Consider the following 16,786-nt stretch of genomic DNA (forward strand, 5'->3'; position numbering starts at 1 on the left):
ACGCACACACGTGTGTGTGCACACACGCATATCCACTTACTGAGGGGTTGCATCTCGGCACGATCCCTGTCTCACCATCGTTCTGCCAAAATCAAAGGCAACAACAGGAGCATCGGAAATCAGCTGGTGCCTCTCGCCCAGGCTGCCTGGGTCCCCCCTCAGTCTCTACCACAGTATTAACTGATCCTCCCGCTAAGCAACGGTCGTGAGTGTCCTTTATGACATCATGTGTGTTCACATGGTACCTCCTGTGTCGGTTTGGAATTCTGCCTACATCATTGCTATGTCGTTGAGTAGATGGCAATGGCATCCCTGGTATGGTAGGGAAAGAACAGGGTGAGAAGTAAAACACCACTTGCCCAGCAGCAAGCAACATTAGCTCAGTGTTGGGCAGACTCACTAGAGTTCTTTGACCTCCTCACTGAAGTCCGAAAACATCTGTATCCGCGGCCCCCTTTCAGATCATGACTGTTAGGCTCACAGGCGTTAGGTACATGTCCCAGGACTGCTCAGCCAAGTCAGTGGAGGAACAGAAATTGTGTCCTCACCTATTGGTCCGCCTCCACATCCTAAGTGTTCCTCTAGCTAGTGTGCTTATTCTCCTTTAATGGTGGACTTTCAGGTCTCAAGGACAGATTTCTGTGAGCAGACCAGGGATGCTGTTTTGTGAGCTGGAGTTAGTGACTCCTGCTTGGGCGGATCCAGGTGCCTTGGACCAAGTAGAGACACCGGTCTTGAACTAGATGAAGAAATCTGTTTCGATCACAGTGTCTGCAGATCAGGAGTCACTCTGAGCTGGCAGTGTCTGGCATATAATGGGGCCTAATTAGTATTTGTTAAATGAATTGTAGGCAATGTAGATTTGGGATCAACAAAGCCACTTTTGAGAATCCATACATCTCAACCATTTGTACCCACGTCTACTTAATCCAGAAAAAAAATGGGCTGCAGAACTGTTTCATAACCTGCTTGTGAAACTAGCATGTGTTGGATTTGTCTTTGGCAAAATTAGTATTTTTCACTAGCGTACAGTTAGAATTGGAGCTAATTACACCCCTCTTGACTAATGCTAAAACTACGGCTTTTCTGATCTGAGGAAGGGAGGCTTTTGCAAACTGGTGGCAGAAATGAGGAGAGGCTTTCCTTAAATCCAGCAGATAGAGCTTCCTGGGTGTCTGGTATGCGTAGGAAGAATGTTCTGGACCTACATGCTTGTTTGTGGGTGCTCAGCTTTGTGACAGCCACTATCGTACTTGTCTCCAGAGGAAAGCAAGAGTGTGTGCATGCGCATGTGTGTGTGCATGGACACGTGCTAATATTATCTCTTTTACATTTGTATAATTAGATTACGGATACATTATTTCAAATCATGTTGGAAAGTACATTGCCACACAAAACTGGACCCTAATGTACATTTTCATTTCATGCAATATGTGCTATGTGCACCCAATTTTTGCTTCTTGTTTTTAATATGCCCTTTATTTAATTATTATTATTATTATTTTTTACCTCTTGGCATTTTACTATTTGAATTGATTTTTCAAATTTAAAGCATTAGAATTCTCTATACGAGGTATTCCTAATGGCGGAGGCGAAATTACCCAGTGGAGCATGGCTTGGGATTGAGGGCAGTTCCGAGATTTGAGTCTGTGCTCTACAGCTTCCCAGAAGCAGCACATAAGTATTTTAAACTATAAGAGACAAGTTCCTAAGGATATTTACACCAGTGTACTTCTCCACTAACAGTGCGGGAGAGTCTAATTTCCTACAGTATGTTTAACCATTCAAAAGTCATTCTTATGCTTTGACCCAGACGTTTCACTTTTAAAATTTATCACACAAAATATTTTCTGCCAAAATATATACCTATAATTATATGGCTGTGTATTACAGGGTCTTCCCCCCGCCTTTTTTTACTCCATTTTTATTGAGGTATAATTGACATATCGCACTGTGTGTGTTTAAGGAATACAGTATAATGATTCTACTTACATAAATGATTACCACAATTAGTTTAGTTAACGTCCATCATCTCATATAGAGGCAAAAAGTAAAGTAAATGAAAAAGACATAAAAGATTGTTTCCTTGTGATTAGAACTCTTAGGATTTACTCTCTTAACACCTTTCAAATATACCATAAAGCAGTATTCACTATGGTCATCATGTTGTACATCACATCCCTCACACTTATTTCTCTCATGACTGGAAGTTTGTACTTTTCTGAAAGTTTTCATTTTAATTCCAGTGTAGTTAACATACAGTGTTATATTAGTTTCAGGTGCGCCATATAGTAATTCAACAGTTCCATACATCACCCAGTGCTCATCACGACAAGTGCACACCTTAATCCCCATTACTTATCTCACCCATCCCCGCCTACACACCTCCCCTCTGGTAACCATCAGGTTGTTCTCTATAGTTAAGGGTCTGTTCCTTTCTCTCTCTCTCTCTGTTGTGCGCTCGCGCTCTCTCTCTCTCTCCCTCTCTCTCTCTGTTGTGCGCTCTCTCTGTCTCTCCCTCTCATTTCTTCCTTTGCTTATAGCTTTTGTTTCCTAAATTCCACACATAAGTGAAATCATATGGTATTTGTCTTTCTCTGACTGACTTATTTTGCTCAGCCTTATACTCCCTAGCTCCATCCATGTCATCGCACATGGCATGATTTCATTCTTCTTTACAGGCTCTTTGACACAGAAAGACAATGGGGCCAGAGGGTGGCTGATATTGACAGAAGAGGGGTAGAAATGATTGTCCCTTGAGTCAAGGATAGATGGGAAGGAAGGGGGCATGGGTACCTGACATACAGACTAAAAGGGCCAAGGGATGGACGTATGGGCCAGAAAGATGAGGGTGATCATTGGGAAGAGAATGAAACACAAGTAGCCAAAGCCTCTGAGGACCTGGATGCGTCCTGGCGGTACACACCCCACTGGAAGCCTTCCTTTCTGTCCACGTATATCTTGTCTGTCTCTGTTACCTCATCTTCAAGTTGAACACTAGAGACACAGTTCCCACACAGTCTGAGAAAGGAGAGACTGTATGGGGAACAGTGTGCAACAATGGGTCTCTCTCTTGGACAGAGGGCTGGAGTTCGGGTCATGTTGGTCCCAGACACCACATCCATCATTGCCCACTGTCCCAGTGCTCCTTTCAGCCCTAACACAGAGTCACACATCATTGTAGTTAAGGGCATCAGATTTGAGGTCAGAGCAACCAGGGTTTGCATCCTTGTGCTAAATTCTGTGGTCCAGGGCAAGTAACTTGGACTTCATGGTGACTCACCTTATTTTTTTCCCTTAAACTGAGGATAGTGATAGTTTCTACCTCATGAGAAAATTGTGAGAATTGAGCGAATACCTGGCAATACAGGCAAAGCCTCCGGAGAAACGCCTGTGACCTAACAAGCACTACAAATAAGTTAGTCATTCCTAGGTCAGGAACTTAGCACAAGGGCTGGGGCTTAGTAAGAGATGAATGTGTGTTAATTGCACTTGTTGTTACAAGGAGGAGAACAGATGGGTGGATGAGGGCAGGTTGCAGTGTCAGCTATTCACATACTTTATAAAGTGGCGAGGGTTAAACAGAGCAGCCCTGGTGGGAAATAACCTGATACACTGTTTAAGGGAACCAAAATTAAAAGATCACAGACCGAAACAGGCTGTGGGAAGGATTAGGGGAAGGATTAGCTGGGGGGCCTAAGTTCCCATTTCCAAAATTTGGGCCAAGAAACCCATTATTATTCAGGAAACGGTCCAGGCTTGAGTGGTAGGTTACAAAAAGCAAGGCAGAGTATCCCTCGCACCACATGACACACTCTGAAAAGAAAAAGAGTCAGATATTACCGTATGGTTTCTCAGGAGAAGATATTAACAAATGTTTATGTGTTTTTTAGGTGCAAATGTAAACATAAAGAAGTCAGGGTAAAAGAACATGTGAGAATGTCAACTGTATTTATAAATGGGTGGCTGGGATGCATAATAGTTATGCTTTCATATTTATGTTTTACTTGCTTAAAAGGATGTTTGTGCCTGGGTCAGGGTTTTGTCAGGCGCTGGGGCCGGGGGAGCGGTGGGAAGCCCTCCTCTTACTGACTCATTATGCAGCACAATAGGAGCAATCGATCATTTATAAGCGGATGGATCTTCTCGCTGATTAATAAGCTGTATCACCTTACACAATTCACCCAACTTCTCCTGATCCCAGCTCCTTATATGTAATAATCGGAGATTAGGTCTAACCGCCACCTTATCAAGATGTGGAACATACACCACACCCCAAAAGGTTCCCAGTTAATCTCCTCTTCATCCCCCGGCTGCATGCAAACCTTGACCTGCTCTCAGTCTCTCTATGTTAGTTTTTCCTCTCCTAGAATTTCATATAAATGGAATCGTACATCCTGTATCCCTCTGTGCCCGGCTTTTTGTAACTCAGCATTTCTTAAAGATCCATCCATGTCCTTGCCTTTTCCTTGCTAAGCACTCTCCCATTGCACTGATTTGTTTACCTTTAACGTCGTTTTAAGGAAGTTTCAGAAGGTAGTGAAAGTAGTTCCTTGTGTTCAATCACCAACTTCTTGGTCAGTCTTCCGTTCTTATATAATGATATAATTTCATCCGTTGTCACGCTTTTATCTCTCTAGGGAAATATTATCTTAAGGTCTTTTTCACCATTTTTCTATTGTTTTTATTCCCTCGGTGCAAATCATTTGATTGTTTTGAGTTTGTTCTGTCCCTTCCATGCTTACGCTGAGCTGTGCCTATCTCTTGCAGAGGAGGCTTCACTGCTGAGTCGGCCCTGGGCTCATAGGTGCTTGGCTTTATTTTATTTATTTACTTGTTTTTAAAGATTTTATTTATTTGACAGAGAGAGAGAGAGAGAGACAGCGAGAGAGGGAACACAAGCAGGGAAAGTGGGAGAGGGAGATGCAGGCTTCCCGCTGAGCAGGGAGCCCGATGCAGCGCTCGATCCCTGGACCCTGGGATCATGACCCGAGCCAAAGGCAGATGCTTAATGACTGAGACACCCATGCGCCCCGGCGCTTGGCTTTAATCCATACGTTGCTCTGGCCTTGCCAGCAGTTTAGCTTCCTTTTTGATCCTACTACTGGTGGCCCCTGCTTTACCACTGTTTTCCCCTTTCTTTTTTTTTTAATTTTTTAAAAAAATTTTAAATTAACATATATTACTTCTTTCGGGGGTACAGGTCTGTGATTCATCAGTCTTAACGTAATTCACCATGCTCACCATAGCACATACCCTCCCCAGTGTCCATCACCCAGCCACCCCATCCCACCCACCCCGCTTCCACTCCAGCAAACCTCAGTTTGTTTCCTGAGATTAAGAGTCTCTTATGATTTTTCTCCCTCTCTGGTTTCGTCTTGGTTCATTTTTCCCTCCCTTCCCCCACGATCCTCTGTCCTGATTCTCAAATTCCTCATATCAGTGAGATCATATGATAATTGTCTTCCTCTGATTGACTTATTTCGCTTAGTATAATACCCTCTAGTTCCATCCACGTCATTGCAAGTGACAGGATTTCATGGTTTTGATGGCAGCATAATATTCCATGGTGTGTGAGTGTATGGGTATATATACCCATGTACCCATACACACACACCTCATTTTCCTTTTCCATTCGTACGTTGATGGACATCTAGGCTCTTTCCATAGTTTGGCTATTGTGGACATCGCTGCTATAAACATTGGGGTGCACATACCCCTTCGGATCACTACATCTGTATCTTTGTGGTAAATACCCAGTAGTGCAACTGCTGCGTCGTAGGGTAGCTCTATTTTCAACGTTTTGAGGAACCTCCATACTGTTTTCCAGAGTGGCTGCACCAGCTTGCATTCCCACCAACAGCGCAGGAGGGTTCCCCTTTCTCCGCATCTTCACCCACATCTGTCATTTCCTGACTTGTTAATTGTAGCCATTCTGACCGGTGTCAGGTGGTATCTCATTGAGAGTTTGGTTTCTATTTCCCTGATGCCGAGCGATGTTGAGCACTTTTTCGTGTGTCTGTTGGCCATTTGGATGTCTTCTTTGCAGGAACGTCTGTTCCGTGACTTCTGCTCATTTCTGGATTGGATTACTTGTTCTTTGGGTGTTGAGCTTGATACGTTCTTTATAGATTTTAGATACCAACCCTTTACCTGATATGTCATTTGCAAATATCTTCTGCCATTCTGTCGGTTGTCTTTTGGTTTTGCTGACTGTTTCTTTGGCTGTGCAAAAGCTTCTTATCTGGATGAAGTCGCAATAGTTCTTTTTGGCCCTTGCGTCCCCTGCCTTTGGTGACGTTTCGAGGAAAAAGTTGCTGCGGCTGAGGGCAAAGAGGTTGCTGCCTGTGTTCTCAAGAATTTTGATGGACTCCTGTCTCACATGTAGGTCTTTCATCCATTTGGAATCTATTTTTGCGTGTGGTGTAAGGAAATGGTCCAGTTTCATTCTTCTGCATGTGGTTGTCCAATTTTCCCAACACCATCTGTTGAAGAGACTGTCTTTTTCCATTGGACATTCTTTCCTGCTTTGTCAAAGATCAGTTGACCATAGAGTTAAGGGTCCACTTCTGGGCTCTCTATTCTTTTCCATTGATCTATGTGTTTGTTTTTGTGCCAGTACCATACTGTCTCGATGATGACAGCTTTGTAATAGAGCCTGAAGTCTGGAATTGTGATGCCACCAGCTTTGCGTTTTTTTTTTTTTTTTTTTTTTTCCCCAACATCCCTCTGACTATTCGAGGTCTTTTCTGGTTCCATACTTGTTTTAGGATTATTTGTTCCACTTCTTTGAAAGAAAGTTGATGCTGTTTTAATAGGGATTGCATTAAATGTGTAGACTGCTCTAGGTAGCATAGACATTTTCACAATATTTGTTCTTCCAATCCGTGAGCATGGAACGTTTTCCCACTTCTTTGTGTCTTCCTCTATTTTTTTCATGAGTGTTCTATAGTTTTCCGAGTACAGATCCTTTGCCTCTTTGGTTAGATTTATTCCTAGGTATCTTACGGTTCGGGGTGCAATTGTAAATGGGATTGACTCCTTCATTTCTCTTTCTTCTGTCTTGTTGTTGGTGTATAAAAATGCAACTGATTCCTGTGCATTGATTTTTATATCCTGCCACCTGACTGAAGCTCCTGTATGAGCTCTAGCAGTTTTGGGGTGGATTCTTTTGGGTTTTCCACATAAAGTATCATATCATCTGCAAAGAATGAGAGTTTGACTTCTTCTTTGCCAAATTGAATTCTTTTATCTCTTTTGTTGTCTGATTACGGAGCCTAGGACTTCTAGTACTATGTTGAATAGCAGTGGTGACGGTGGACATCCCTGCCGTGTCCCTGACCTTAGGGGAAAAGCTCTCAGTTTTTCCCCATTGAGCGTGATATTCACTGTGGGTTTTCCATAGATGCCTTTTATGATATTGAGGTATGTACCCTCTCTCCCTACAATGTGAAGAGTTTTAATCAAGAAAGGATGCTGTACTTTGTCAGATGCTTTTTCTGCATCCATTGAGACGCCCATACGGTTCTTGTTCTTTCTTTTACTAATGTAGTGTATCACAGTGATCGACTTGCAGATGTTGAACCAAATTTGCAGCCCAGGAATAAATCCAACTTGGTCGTAGCGAATAACCCTTTTAAAGTACTGTTGGATCCCATTGGCTCGTATTTTGGTGAGAATTTTTGCCTCCATGTTCATCAGGGATATTGGTCTGTAATTCTCCTTTTTGATGGGGTCCTTGTCTGGTTTTGAGATCATGGTAATGCTGGCCTCATAAAAGGAGTTTGGAAGTTCTCCTTCCCTTTCTATTTTTTTGGAACAGTTTCAGAAGAATAGGTATTAATTCTTCTTTAAATGCTTGGTAGAATTCCCCTAGGAAGCCATCTGACCCTGGGCTCTTGTTTTTTGGGAGATTTTTGATGACTGCTTCAATTTCCTTACTGGTTATGGGTCTGTTCAGGTTTTCTAGTTCTTCCTGGTTCAGTTTTGGTAGTTTATAACATCTCGAGGAATGCATCCATTTCTTCCAGAATGTGTATTCTGTTGCTTTGGAATGGAATGTTCTGAATATATCTGTGAAGTCCATTTGGTCCAGTGTGTCCTTTAAAGCCTTTATTTCCTTGTTTTTTGTTTTTTTTTTTCTTTTCTTAGATGAACTGTCCATTTAGGTGAGGGGGGGTGTTAAGATCCCCTAGTATTATTGTATTATTGTTGCTGTGTTTCTTTGACTTTGTTATTAACTGGCTTATATAATTGGCGGCTCCTATGTTAGGGGCATAGATATTCACAGTTCTTAGATCTATTGGTGGATAGACCCTTTAAGTAGGATATAATGTCCTTCCTCATCTCTTATTATACTCTTTGGTTTAAAAATCTAATTTGTCTAATATAAGGTTTGCCACCCCAGCTTTCCTTTGATGTCCATTGGCATGGTAAATTGTTTTACACCCCTTCACTTTCAATCTGGAGGTGTCTTTGGGTCTAAAACAAGTCTCTTGCAGGCAGCATATTGATGGGTCTTGTTTTTTTATCCAGTCTGATACCCTGTGGATTTTGCTTGGGGCATTTAGCCCATTTACTTTCAGGGTAACTATTGAAAGATATGAATTTAGTGCCATTGTATTGCCTGTAAGGTGACTGTTATTGTATATTGCCTCTATTCCTTTCCAGTCTATGTAACTTTTAGGCGCTCTCTTTGCCTAGAGGACCCCTTTCAATACTTCTTGTAGGGCTGGTTTGGTGTTCACAAATTATTTTAGTTTTTGTTTGTCCTGGAAGCTTTTTATCTCTCCTATTTTCAATGACAGCCTAGCTGGATATAATATTCTTGGCTGCATATTTTTCTCATTTAGTGCTCTGAACATATCATGCCAGTCCTTTCTGGACTGCCGGGTCTCTGTGGATAGGTCTGCTGTCAATCCAATGTTTCTACCATTGTAGGTTACAGACCTCTTGTCCCGAGCTGCTTTCAGGATTTTCTTTTTGTCTCTGAGACTTGTAAGTTTTACTATTAGATGTTGGGGTGTGACCTACTTTTATTGATTTTGAGGGGGGTTCTCTGTGCCTCCTGGATTTTGATGCCTGTTTCCTTCCCCAAATTAGGGAAGTTCTCCACTATCATTTGCTCCAATAAACCTTCTGCCCCTCTCATTCTTCTCCTTCTGGGATCCCAATTATTCTAATATTGTTTTGTCTTATGGTATCACTTGTCTCTCGAATTCTGTCCCGTGATCCAGTAGTTGTTTATCTCTCTTTTTCTCAGCTTCTTTACTCTCCATCATTCGGTCTTCTGTATCACTAATTCTCTCTTCTGCCTCATTTATCCTAGCAGTTAGACCCTCCATTTTTTATTGTACCTTGATAATAGCCTTTTTGATTTCGACTTGGTTAGATTTCAGTTCTTTTATTTCTCTAGAAAGGGATTCTCTAGTATCTTCCATGCTTTTTTCAAGCCCAGCAAGTATCTTTATAATTGTCATTCTGAACTCTATTTCTGACATCTTACTAATGTCCGTATTGATTATTTCCCTTGCAGGCAGCACTGCCTTTTTTTTTTTTTTTTGAGGTGATTTTTTTCCGTCTTGTCATTTTGTCCAGAGGAGAATAGATGAATGAGAGAACAAAATGCTAACAGGGTAACAACGACCCCAGAAAAATATACACTAAACAAATCAGAAGAGACCTGTAACCAGGGGGGAAAAGAAAGGGACAGAAAGACAAAAAAAGTATATGATCAGGCTGGTGAATAGATCAGAGCCACACAATAGATTCGGGGCGTATTTTGGGTTGTTAGAAGAAACTGCCTCCCAAAATTTTTAAGAAAGAAAAACTGACATATGTATAAAAATAAGGGTAAATATGAAGGGATGGAATATGACTGTAAATATGAAAATTATAAAAGATTCTATAAATGGAATTGATAAGATAAGAAGTTGGTTGAAAAAAGAAAGAAAAGAAATTTTAAAAAAAAGGAGAGAATGTGATCAGGCAGGAGACTAGAACAAAGCCATACACTAGAGATTTTCGGTACATTTTGGTCTGTTAGAGGAAACTGTATCCCAAAATTTTAAAGAGAGAACAACTTACATATATATAAAAAATAAGGTTAAATACAATGAAGGGCTAGAATATGACTCTAAAAATGAAAATTAAAAAAAGATTTTTACAAAAAGGGCTGATAAGATGTTGGTTGAAAAAGGGAAAATGAAAAATTAAAATAAAATGGGAAAAGAAAAAATAAAGTAAATTTAAAAAAATTAACTGTGAAAGACTAAAGGATCATGGGGAAAAAAGCCGTGAATTCTATGTGCTGCATTCCCCTGGCGCTGGAGTTCTGCCATACTCATTGACCGGTAAACTTGGTCTTGGCTGGCTGTTCTTCCTGACCTTTGTGGGAGGCGCCTGTTGCCACGGTTCCCAAATGTCTTTGCGGGAGGCGGAATTGCCCCGCCCTTGCCTGGTCCGGGCTAAGTAATCTGTTCGGGTTTGCTCTGGGGAGCTTCTGTTCCCTGCATGCTGTCCGAATAGCTTTGAGGACGGGAGTGAAAATGGCGGCCTCCCAATCTCCGTCCTGGAGGAGCCAAGAACTTGGGCCCCCACTCCTCAGTGAGCCCCCAGAGAGAAGCAGTCAATCACTCCTGTCTACCTGGTCTCCAGCCGCACTCCGTGCTCACCCGGCCTTTGAGTGAGCAGTTCTATCTCTGGCACACGGCCCCGTGTGGGGTCTCCAACCCCAGCAGATCCCTGTGCTGCACTCCCGCGCTGCTTCTCCCGGGGGGAGGAGGTGGAGGCTCCCCGGATCTGCGGCTTGTTGGGTCCCTGCTGGAAGAGCAGTGGCCCGACTGTGCCGGGGATCACGGTTTGTGGCAACCCCGAGCTGAGAGCCCACTCCTCTGCTCCATCCCTGCAGCCGGCTTCCCTGCTCCGATACCTGAGCGCTCTGCCTCACTCAGGCACCCCTGGTCTTTTGACCCTGAGGGTCCTGAGACCACACTGTCCCGGCGAGGGTTCCACTCCCCCCCCCCCCCCCCACCGCTTAGTCACTGGAGCGACCTCCCTCAGCGGAGCAGACTTCTAAAAGTTCTGATTTTTTACTCTGCTGCTCTATCACTTGCTAGTAGTGGCTGACAGAGGCCCCCTCACCCACCGTCTATCCTCCCGAATATCGCCTCGGATTCACTTCTCTGCACGTCCTACCTTCCAGAAAGTGGTTGCTTTTCTGTTCGGAGAGTTGCTGCTATTCTTTTCTTCGATCTCCTGTTGAGTTCGTGGGTGTTCAGAGTGGTTTGATCCCCATCTAGCTGAATTCCTGGGACCAGATGAAATTTAGGTCTCCTACTCCTCCGCCATCTTGCTCCTCCTCTTCTGCTCATTTTTGAATGGGATTTTTTTTTTTTTTTTGCTATTGAGTCATATGAGTTTTTTAATATATTTTGGATATTAACCCCTTGTTATATAAATGATCTGCAAATATTTTTTCTCATTCAGTAAGTTGCCTTTTCATTTTTTTTGACTATTTCTTTTGCTGTGCAGAAGCTTTTTAGTTTGGTGTAGTTCCACTTGCTTATTTTTACATTTTTTGCCATTGTTTCTGGTGTCAAATCCAAAAACAAAAATCATCACCAAGACTGATGTCAAAGATCTTACTGCCTACATTTTCTTCTAGGTTTTTTTATGGTTTTAGGCCTTATATTCCAGTCTATATACCATTTTCAGTTAATTTTTAATGTATGGTATAAGAGGGTGTTTCATTTTCATTGTTTTGTATGTGGCTGGCCATTTATTGAAGAGCCTGTCCTTTTCCTATTGTATATTCTTGTCTCCTTTGTCATAAATTAAGCATATATGAATGGGTTTATTTCTGGGGTGTCTATTGTGCTGCACTGATCTATGTGTCTGTTTTTTTGCCAGCACCATACTCTTTTGATTATTAAAACCTTGTAATATAGTTTGAAATCAGGGCATGTGCTGCCTCCAGTTGTCTTCTTCTTTCTCAAGATCGCTTTTGCTATTAGGGGTCTTTTATGGTTCCATACAAATTTTAGGATTCTTTGTTTTATTTCTTGAAGAAAATGCCATTGGAGTTTTTATAGGGATTGCACTGAGTCTGTAGATTGCTTTGGATAGTATGGACATTGAAACACTATTAGGACGCCTGGGCGGCTCAGTTGTTAATCGTCTGCCTTCAGCTCAGGTCATGATCCTGGGGTCCTAGGATCGAGCCCCGCATCAGGCTCCTTGCTCGACGGGAAGCCTGCTTCTCTCTCTCCCACTCCCCCTGCTTGTGCTTCTGCTCTTGCTATCTCTCTCTCTTTGTCAAATAAATAAATTAAAAAAAAAAACACTATTAATTCTTCCAAACCAGGAGCATGCAATAGCTTTTTATTTATCTGCGACTTTTTGAACTTCTCTCATTGATGTCTTACAGTTTTTGGTGTACCAGTCTTTCACCTCCTTTGCTAAATTTATTTCTAGGTGCTTTAGTATTTTGATGCAATTGTAAATGGGATTGTCTTCTTAATTTCTCTTTCCCATTAGTGTATAGAAGGAATATTTTCCTAATGATTTAGTGTCCTCCAAATTTACTGAATTTGTTTATTACTTCTAACAGTTTTTTAGTGAAATCTCTAGGGCTTTTTAAGTAGAAAATATCACATAATCTGCAAGTAGTGACATTTTTATTTATTCCTTTCCAGTTTGGATGCTTTTTGTTTCTTTTTCTTGTCTAGTTGTTCTGGCCAGGACTTCTAATACTATGTTGAATAAAAGCGGCAAGAGTGGTCATTTTTGTCTTGTTCCTGATCTTAGAGGAAAAGCTTTCAACTTTTCACCCTTGAGTATGATGTAAGCTATGGGGTTGTCATACGTGACCTTTATTATGTTAAAGTACATCCCCTGTATAACTACTTTGTTGAGAGTTTAGATAGACGGATGATGGATTTTGTCAAATGTTTTCTCTGTATCTATTTTGATCTTTCTATGACCTTTATCTTTCATTTTGTTAATGTCGTGTATTACATTGTGTGATTTGTGGATTTTTAAAAAGAAAAAAATGTTTTTATTTATTCATTGAGAGAGAGAAAGAGGAGGGGGGAGAGTCAGAAGGAGAGAGAGAGAATCCCAAGCAGACTCCGCGCTGAACACAGAGCCCAGTGCAGGGTTCTGTCTCACAACCTTGAGATCATCACCTGAGAAAACCAAGAGTCTGACACTTAACGGACTCAGTCACCCAGGTGCCCCTGATTTGTGGATGTTGAGTCATCCTTGCATCTCTGGAATAAGTCCCATTTGATCATGGTGTATGATCCTTTTATTATATTCCATTTGCTAATATTTTGTTGAGGATTTTTGCATCTATGTTCGTCAGAGATATTGGCCTATATTATTTTGCTAAAGTCTGTCTGGTTTTGTGATCAGGGTAATGCTGGCCTTGCAAAATGAGCTTTGAAGTGTTCTCTCCTTTCCTATTTTTACTACTATTTTTATTATTATTATTACTATTATAATTAAAATTTTGGTAAGGTTTGAGAAGGATTGGTATTTATTCTTTTTTTAAAGTTTCTATTTTGGGGTGCTTGGGTGGCTCACTCATTTGTGCATCCAGCTCTTGGTTTTGGCTAAGGTCATGATCTCAGGGGTCATGGGATGGAGCCCGGAGTTGGGCTCTGCACTCAGTGGGAAGTCTGCTTGCCGAGTCTCTGCTTCTGCCCCTCCCCCCGCTCTGTCTCTCAGACAAACAAATCTTTTAAAAAAGTTTTTATTTAAATTCCAGGTAGCTAACATACAGTGTAATGGTAGACTCAGGTGTAGAATTTAGTGATTCAGCACTTCTGTACAATACTGGGGGCTCATCACAATGCAGTCCTTAATCCCCAACACCTATTTAACCCATCCCCCCACCTACCTCCCCTCTGGATGGTTATCAGTTTGTTCTCTATAGTTAGGAATCTGTTTATTGGTTTGCCCTCTCTCTTTTTGTCCCTATGATTGTTTTGTTTCTTAGTTCCACATAAGTGAAAACATGGTATTTGTCTTCCTCTGACTGGCTTATTTCACTTAGGATAATACTCTCTAGCTCCATCCATGTCATTGCAAATGGCAAGAATTCATTCTTTTTACGGCTGAGTAATACTGCATTTTTTATACCACATTTTACTTATCCACTCATTGGTTGATGGATATTTGGGCTGTTTCCATAATTTGGCCATTGTAGATAATGCTGTTATAAATGTAGGTGTGCAGGTATCCCTTTGAATTAGTACTTCTGTATTCTTTGGGTAAATACCTAGTAGTGCAATTGCTGGATCGTAGGGTACTTCTCTTTTTAACTTTCTGAGGAAACTCCATACTATTTTCCAGAGTGCTGCACCAGTTTGCATTCCTACCAAAAGTGCAAGAGGGTTCCTCTTTCTCCACATCCCCACCAAAACCTGTTGTTCCTTGTGCTGTTGATTTTAGCTATTCTGAGAGGTGGGAGGGTATCTCATTGTAGTTTTGATTTGCATTTCCCTGATAATCAGTGATGTTGCACATCTTATCATGTGTCTGTTCACCATCTCGATGTCTTCTTTGGAAAAATGTCTGTTCATGTCTTCTGCTCATTTTTAAATTGGATTGTTTTATTTTGGGGGGGTTGGGGTTTCATAGTTCCTTTATATACTTTGGATACTAACCCTTTGTCAGATATGTCATTGGCAAATATCTTCTCCCATTCTGTAGTTTGCCTTTTAGTTTTGTTGACTGTTTCCTTTGCTGTGCAGAAGCTTTTTATTTTTGATGAAGTCCCAATAGTTTATTTCTGCTTTTGTTTCCCTTGCTTCAGGAGACATACCTAGTAAGAAGTTGCTTTGGCTGATGCCAAGGAGGTTCCTGCCTATGCTCTCCTCTACAATTTTTTATGGTTTCAGGTCTCACATTTAGGTTTTTAATCCCTTTTGAGTTTATTTTTTGTGTATGGTGTAAGGAATGGGTCCAGTTTCAATCTTTTGCATGATGCTGTCCAGTTCTCCCAATACCATTTGTTGGAGATACTATCTTTTTCCCATTGGACAGTCTTTCCTGCTTTGCCAAAGATTAATTGGCCATACAGTTATGTGTTTTTTCTGGGTTTTCTATTCTGTCTATTGATCTATGTGTCTATTTTTGTGTCAGTGCCATACTATTTTGATCACTACAGCTTTCTAATATAACTTGAAGTCTGGAATTGTGATGTCTCCAGCTTTGCTTTTCATTTTCAAGGTTGCTTTGGCTATTTGGAGTCCTTTTTGGTTCCATACAAATTTTAGAATTGTTCCAGTTCTGTGAAAAATGCTGTTGATGTTTTGATAAGGAATGCATTATATGTGCAGATTGCTTTGGGTAATATAGACGTTTTAACAGTATTTGTTCTTCTGATCCATGAGCATGTAATATCTTTCCATTTCCTTGTGTCATCTTTAATTTCTTTTATCAGTGTTTTATACTTTTCAGAGTACAGGATTTTCACCTCTTTGGTTAGGTTTACTCCTATGTATCTTACTGTTTTTGGTGCAATTGTAAATGGTATTGATTCCTTAATTTCTCTTTCTGCTGCTTCATTATTGGTGTATAGAAATGCAACAAATTTCTGTACATTGATTTTGTATTCTGCAACTTTACTGAATTTGTGTATCAGTTCTCGTAACTTTTTGGATGAGTCTTTGGGGTTTTCTATGTAGAGTATCATGTCATCTGCAAATGGTGAAAGCTTGACTTCTTCCTTGCCGGTTTGGATGCCTTTTATTTCTTTTTGTTGTCCGATTGGTGTGGCTAGGATTTCCAGTGCTATGTTAAATAACAATGGTGAGAGTGGACATCCTTGTCTTGTTCCTGACCATACAGAAAAAGTTTTCAGTTGTTCCGCATTGAGGAGGATATTAGCTGTAAGTTTTTTGTATATGGCCTTTATTACGTTGAGGTATGTTCCCTCTAAACCTACTTTATTGAGAGGTTTTATCATGAATGGATGTTGTATTTTGCCAAATGTTTTTTCTGCATCTATTAAAACGGTCATATGATTCTCATCCTTTCTTTTATTAATGTGGTGTATCACATTGATTGAGAATTTTGCAACACCCTTGCAAACCAGGAATAAATCCCACTTGACCCTGATAAATGATTCCTGTAACATACTGTTGGATGTGGCTTGCTAGTATTTTATTGAGAATTTTAGCACATGTGTTCATCAGGGATATTGGCCTGTAGTCCTTTTAGTGGAGAGTTTATCTGATTTTAGAATCAGGGTAATCCTGGCCTCATAGAATGAACTTGGAAGTTTTCCTTCATTGTCTATTTTTTGGAATAGTCTGAGAGTAAGAGGTATTAACTCTTCTTCATATGTTTGGTAGAATTTGCCTCTGAAGCCATCTGGCTGTGGACTTTTGTTTGTTGGGAGATTTTTGATTACTGATTCAGTTTCTTTGCTGGTTATCAGTCTGCTCAAGTTTTCTATTTCTTCCTGTATCAGTTTTGGCAGTTTATATGGTTCTAGGAATTTATCCATTTCTTCCAGGTTGTCCAATTTATTGGCATATAGTTTTTCATAATATTCTCTTATAATTGTTTGTCATGCGGGCTCCATCTCAGGACTCTGAGATCATGACCTGAGCTGAAATCAAGAGTCGGGCACATAACCAACTGAGCCATCCAGGTGCCCCAACATCTCTAAATTTCTTGGTTCCAAGTTCAAGATGAGGTCTTTCTTTTACAGCTTCACTTCAAAGATTTAGAATTGGAAAGGAGCTTTAGATTGCTTAGTCCAAAGGTTGCA

The 16,786-nt window shown here is 40.9% G+C and overlaps 1 protein-coding gene across 1 annotated transcript in view; it reads right to left on the reverse strand.

Annotated features, from left to right (window-relative positions):
* LOC148163049 (nuclear RNA export factor 2-like) overlaps positions 1-16,786 on the reverse strand; it is a 29,597-nt gene that overhangs the window by 10,742 nt on the left and 2,069 nt on the right. The window contains exon 2 of the mRNA XM_088028549.1: positions 2,927-3,021. Coding sequence (XP_087884675.1) covers positions 2,927-3,021 — 95 coding nt within the window. The remainder of the gene's footprint in view (positions 1-2,926; positions 3,022-16,786) is intronic.

This window comes from Eumetopias jubatus, unplaced genomic scaffold (genome assembly GCF_037043125.1).
Source record: "Eumetopias jubatus isolate StellerSeaLion01/CBP00866 unplaced genomic scaffold, mEumJub1_p1.0 scaffold_11, whole genome shotgun sequence".
NCBI classification, from domain to species: domain Eukaryota; kingdom Metazoa; phylum Chordata; class Mammalia; order Carnivora; family Otariidae; genus Eumetopias; species Eumetopias jubatus.